Genomic DNA, 6,590 nt, shown 5'->3' with positions numbered 1-6,590 from the left:
CAGTTTCGATTTTGAATTACTATAGAAAAATCTTATGAGTCCAACTCAATTTTTTATCACAAAATAGATTCAGACACGCTTTCTGGCAATTAAAATTTCATTAGACTTTTCACTGTAATTAACTTTTAAATCATAAACCAATGAAAAAGGAACCAAAAATAAAAAGATATTACATGAGAGCACTGGTAATGAAAACCGTCATAATTTTATTTTTTTCAGATTTTTGCAGTTGCTAAAATCTTCACCATCATTAATCCAAGGAAGCTGCTTCTAGAGGCGGTAAATGTTCAGTTTAATTCGGGTGAAGTGTGTCGTATTCTTGTATCTAGTCCATAGATGCCTCCAGTTTGCTCTCATTGTAAGGAGATTAGACACATTGTAAAGCGCTGGAAACTTGCCTCAATCACATGTCGTATATGCAAGTATACTGCTCATTTGGAATAAAATTGTTTGAGAAACAAAAATCTAGTGGAGGTCAAAGATCAAGGGACTCGAGCAAGGAAGACAAGGAGAGGTTGATCTAGATCAAAACCCAAAGAGAAGATTTGGGCTGTTGTTCCTACTTCTAAGCTTCATCTTCGATACCTACTCCTGCTCAGGTCACAGTAGAATCAAAAATTTACATCAAAGTTTGGTACTGCTACTGATTTTAAGGTAGGGGAAGAAAGTGCTAAGCATGCTAAAACTGTTCGCTCTAGTGGAAAACAGGTTTCAACAAATCGTCCTATCTCAGCAGGAGAGAACCCTGATTGTACTGGTGATGTTTCCTCGGTTGTGGAAGAAAACTCTTCTTGTGTTCAGTCTACTGATTCTGAGCTTGAGGAAGGACAATACTTTGATCAGATTCACGGTTTGAAACAGGTCAGGAAAAAGCATTTTTGAGGACTAATTGATTCGAGGGGCAAGGACTCCAAACACCTCTGATCAATGCCAGGAAACCTTTTTTGTTGGAACGTTTGCGGATCTAATAAATATATTCACCGGAATGGTTTCAAAAATGGATTAGAGTTAATCATCCCATTTTCAGCGGTTCAATTGAAAATCATGTCCAACAGCCTAAGATGAAGCAGTTCAGAGACTCTCTACTGGAAGATAATCTCTGTGAAAAAATTCGGAGGCAACTCCTTTACTTGGTGGATTAAGCAGAAGCTTCACCCATTGGAAAAGAAACCGGACAGAATTTTACCAAATGACCATTGGAATCAGTTGTTCCTTGATGTAGTATCTTTTTTCGATAATCCAGACTTATCTTATCATGGAGCAATGAAAATTACCCTCTTCCCTACCCGATCTTCTCAGCAAGCCTTTCAGATTTTACAATTTTCTTCTCAAGAATGGAAGCTTCTTGCTGATGGTAAATATGTACTGGCATTCCATTAACGTTACTGGTTCTGCGCTGTTCAGGGTCTCTAGGAAACTTAAGCTGCTAAAGAAAGACATTCAAGATTTCAGCAAGTCAAGTTATTCAGGCATTAAGAAGACGACGAAGGAGGTTCATTCGAGCATTCTTGATGCTCAAAACAACTTGTTTACTGACTCGTCATTTGAGAATATGGAGATAGAGCTTGATCAAATGAGTAAATGGGAATTCCTTTCACAAGCTGAGGAGAGTTTCTTCCTGCAAAGATCAAGAGTTCAATGGTTAGGGCTTGGTGACAGCGGTACATGTTTCTTCCATAGAATGATGGCTATTAGGAGTGCAACAAACCACATTCATTTCCTTATTGATGAAGCATGAACTCGCCTGGAAACTCATGCTGATATAGAAAACCATTGTATCAACTATTTATCATCTCTCCTGGGGAGCCCGGTGGATCAGTCTATGTTGATCAGACTGACATTGACACTCTATATGACTTCTCTTGCTCAACAGAAGACAAGATGAAATTTTATCAGAAATTCACTGAAACTGAAATAAAAGAGGCTTTATGTATCTTCACAAGAATAGAACATGTGGACCGGACGGCTACTTTGCGGAGTTTTTCACAGTTTGCTGGTCAGTTGTTGGGCCAGAAGTGACTGAAGCACTGCAAGAGTTTTTTGAATTGGGCAAACTACTAAAACAATGGAATGCAACATCACTGGTCCTAATTCCGAAAGTACCAAATGCAGCTAGTACAACTGACTTCAGACCCATCTCCTTCCTTAATATTGTTTATAAGGTTATTTCAAAGCTTATAATAACCAGATTGAAGGCTCTTTTACCTCGAATTATCTCCCAATCCTAATCTGTTTTTTACCGGGAGGCTACTAGCTGAAAACGTTTTGCTAGCGACTGATCTTGTGAAAGGTTATAATGCAGAAGTACTGAGCCAAAAAGTATGTTGAAGGTGGATCTTCGAAAAGCTTTTGACACAATTTGTTGACACTTTATTCTTGCCTTTCTGAGAATTTCTTCATTGCCGCCTTTGTTCATTAAATGGATAAATGAATCTATCACTTCACCGTCATTTCCTGTTGTCATTAATAGAGCTTCAGGAGGTAACTTAAGAAGCTCAAAGGGTATCAGACAGGATGATCTATTGTACCCTTACTTGTTCGTTTTGGCCATGGAAGCTCTATCAAAACTACATAATGATATATACGAATGGTGTTCAATCTCTCATCATCCAAGAACCGCAGAATTGAAAATATCTCATCTTATGTTTGCGGATGATGGCATGGTATTCTTTGACGGATCAAGTAACTCTCTACATGAGATTACTGAATGCCTTGATGACTTTGCTAGCTTGTCTTGACTGACAGTGAACATGAATAAAATAGAGCTCTTTACCTCGGGCTTGGACCAAAGAAAATTCTTGGCAATTTTTAGATGTGGATTCCCTTCTGGTATTCTTCCGATACACTATTTAGATCTCCCTTTGATGAGCAAGAAGCTTAAGATCAGTGAGTATGATCCTTTAATCAGCAAGACTATTTCCAGATTCAAAATGTGAGCGGTGAAAACTCTATTTTTTCCGGGCTGCCTCCAGCTTCTGAAATCATTCATAACAGGAACAACAAACTATCTGAATCTCGACTTTTGTTCGTTCTCCTGAAGAATTGAATTCGTATGATTGAGTCTCTATGTTCAAAATTCTTGTGGTCCGGTAATATTAACTGCCCAACATTAGCAAAGGTAGTCTGGAAAACTGTTTGCCTTCCTAAGGAGGAAGGTGGATTGGGACTGAGAAGCTTCATCTTATGGAACAAAGTCTTATGTACGTGGTTTATATGGCTTCTATTTTCGAACAGCCAATCTTGTTGGTAGCGTGGCACACTAGACACCATCTTGCAGATCATAGCTTTTGGACTATTGAACCAGTTGATTCTGATTCTTGGGCATATAAGCAACTCCTTAAGCTATGTCCTAAAGCTCAAAGTTACTACAAACCTTATCTAAAAAATGCAAAAAGAATTAAATTTTGGTTTGATGCTTGGAATCCATTTGGCAAGCTTTTAGACTATATTGGACATGGACCACAAATTTTTGGTGTCCCTCTCAACCCTTTTGTTGCTTCCTTAATCAATGCAAATGGCTGGATTATTCAATTTTTGGTGTCCCTCTCAACCCTTTTGTTGCTTCCAGGTACATCTAACTACTATTGCTCTTCTGCTTGCTGATGAGGATGATGCTTTTGTATTGAATGTGAATGGTACTTGTAGCAAAAAAATTATCTTCATCGCTTACTTGGGAAGCTATGAGACCTAGATATAATGTTAAAGATTGGGTAGATGTGGCATAGTTTAAAGGGTATGTTTCTAAGCACTCCCTCACAATGTGGACAGCTAATGGTGACATGCTCACAACAGGAGCGAGATTAGCTGCATGGGGGATGCAAATCTTACTGTCATGCTGCCTTTGTTCTCGAGTTAAGAAACTAGAGACCACCTTTTCTCAGGTGTGAGTATAGCTCTGACATATGGAGAATGGTTTTCATCCGACTCAAGAGCCGTGTGCAATTGTTCATCACTTGGCCTGAGCTGCTAGCGTTGATATGAGGACCTCATGTAACACACAGTATGCCCCTCACCTCTATTTCTGCAACAGAAAGCAAGAAATGTTCGCTAATTCATAAGCTAGTCACTCAAGCGGTCATTTTTTATATCTGGAAACAGCGTAATAACGTCATCCATAAGAACATCTCGCTTACCGCCGCATCAATCTTCCGCAACATAGATCGTGAGAGAAAAACACAATCTCTGCAAGGAAAGATAGAAACTATTCATGGATCTTACGCATCTTTGAATTGGGTGATGATTTAAACATCATCTCAAGCAATTTAGTCTCACCTTGTTTTTTCATTCTTTTTTGTCAAGGTGTTGCTCTCTTTTGATTATCATTTGTAAATTTACTTTCATTTCAATGAAATTGACAAGTTAGCAAAAAGAATCTTTGCAGCTTTGGAGCTAAGGTTTCAATTTTATTACCACTTCATTAATATCTTCATGTGTATTCTTGATTTAAGACACTGGCTATATATATTATACCAAAGAAAACAGACGGTGTAATTTCTTCTGAAATAAGTTAAAGTTGATCTCTAGCTAGTTTATGTGGAGTACTTTAATTTACGTTTTATGAGATTTTATGTTTTATTATCACTCCTTTTCTTACTCTGAAAATTATATTATTACAAACTATGGAAAATATTATAATACTCCTTACGCCATGTTGTAGATCTCTTGTAAACATTTTTTTAATTATTTTGTATAATCTGGTTATCTGGGATGGGAAATCTAAAATTTCACGTGTATAATTCATGAACTTTTAATCAAACTATTAGACCAAAGAAGTTTCCACTTTTATTATCTTCATAATTTAAATTTTATACCCACAAACTTAATTGTCTCATTTTTAGATCTGTTTTGTAAGTAAGGGACGGGGAAAAAAAAGAGAAACAAAAAAAAATGTAGAAAAGTTTCGAACTTAGAATTGTCAAATCTGGCAAAATCGTACAAATATGCATGTAGTAACATGCTCTAGTTTTGAGCACTACGAATAGGAACGATATATATGTACAAACACGCAACTGTTCGACTCTTTTAATCATTATCTTTGTTCTCTCTATTCAAAAGAAAATGTGATAAGTGAGAGTGATAGGTTGAAGGGAACCCGAGTGAAAGAAGAAGACAAGAGAAGGAAAACAAGTAAACTCAGCTTTGTCTTGTCATCTTCTGCAGTGTGGGATTCCACTCTTCTTGTTCTTGTCACCTCTCTAATCTCTCCCTCTCTCTCGGTAAACTTAGTTACCACTTTAGTGGTCTCTCTATATATTCCACAGCTCTCTTTACTTCACCTAAACTAGCTACTTCAATAACACATTGTCTTAAAATTAAAAATCAAAAAAAAAAAAAACACGTAGAGGTTGTGAATGAAGCTGAAGATTTCGATGGGACGAGTTGGGTCGGGTCGGATATCCAAACTCCGTTGCTGGGATTGGTGTAAGGAGCAAAGAACGCGTGTTTATATCATTTGGAGGTGTTTGCTTTTCTTGTTACAATGGGAAGACTAAAGATCGAACAAGAATAGTTATCAATCTAAACGATTAATTCCACACTCGGTTTACAAAGTGGAAGAAAACCAATGGAGATTTGTTTTGTTCGTCTTTAGGAGAATAAACGTGTATGTCGTTTTATCTGGTCAGTTTATTTAGTACACTTTGTCTATATTTATTGTTAGTCAGTTGTATAGTTTAGTCTGTGATGTAAGAGCATCATTATTGCTAAGTCTTTAACATTGGTCTTTAGTACACATATATGTATATGTATATATTATATAAGCGTATATAATTGTTTGATAAGGACTTTACGGAAACCGAAACCGAAAGAACCAATATTAAATGTGTTTCAAAAAAAAAAAAATCTGTGACGTAAGTTAATCTGAAAATAAGCTAATGTTGATTAGACTGGTAATGTAAGCTAAAGAAGTACTAATTATATTTGTCCAAAAAAAAAGTACTAATCATATATTTTACTTTAGCCACTTTCTAGGATGGCTTTCACTTCATCTACTTTTCTTGCAATATATTTACAGTGAAATTGCTCGTTTAGTTTTGTTCAGGGCAAAGTTTCTCTAAGACAAAAACTCGTTTAGTTTTCCACAATTTCTGTGTGGAAAGCCTTCGGCCTAGCCAAGATAGAATACATGTGCGACTATTAAATGGCGGTGAAGTTCTTACTTCTGTTGACATGGAAAGATTGATTGGACGTGTGAGGATACATATTAGTTCAAAATATTATTATCATTGGTTATTATAGTAATCACAGGGATCTAAAGAGAATATGTAACAAACCAGGGCTTCTAGCTCAGTTGGTAAAGGGTTCACATCTGTGAATTCCGCCACCTGGGTTCAACGTGACTAGTCTGGACCACTTCTGTGGGGTCAGGATACCTCTGTATAATTCAAAAAAAAAAAAAAAGAGAATATGTAACAATTTATTTAATGGAAAATTTAAGAAATGAACATAGAAAACGTTGACAGGTTATCAAACCAGAGGAGTATACTTTTCTAAAAAAATTCACATTCTTTTGATTTTTATTAGTTATTTTGATAAAATATTCCTGTGAGAGCTCACCAGTAAAGATACCTTAAGAACTTGTATATAGTTGT

The 6,590-nt window shown here is 36.4% G+C and overlaps 1 protein-coding gene across 1 annotated transcript; it reads left to right on the top strand.

Moving 5' to 3' along the window:
• Positions 1-5,309: 5,309 nt before the first annotated feature.
• Positions 5,310-5,620, top strand: LOC108853635 (small polypeptide DEVIL 23). The gene has a single exon (XM_018627043.2). It carries the CDS (start codon positions 5,352-5,354, stop codon positions 5,490-5,492), a length of 141 nt encoding a protein of 46 aa, XP_018482545.1. The 5' UTR covers positions 5,310-5,351; the 3' UTR covers positions 5,493-5,620.
• The last annotated feature ends 970 nt before the right edge of the window (positions 5,621-6,590 follow it).

Source organism: Raphanus sativus, chromosome 5 (genome assembly GCF_000801105.2).
Source record: "Raphanus sativus cultivar WK10039 chromosome 5, ASM80110v3, whole genome shotgun sequence".
Taxonomy (NCBI): Eukaryota; Viridiplantae; Streptophyta; class Magnoliopsida; order Brassicales; family Brassicaceae; genus Raphanus; species Raphanus sativus.
This window is presented reverse-complemented; position numbering and strand designations above follow the sequence as displayed.

Coding starts and splice junctions, on each gene's coding strand:
- LOC108853635 (XM_018627043.2), top strand. CDS start 5,352: ATGAAGCTGAAGATTTCGATGGGACGAGTTGGGTCGGGTCGGATATCC.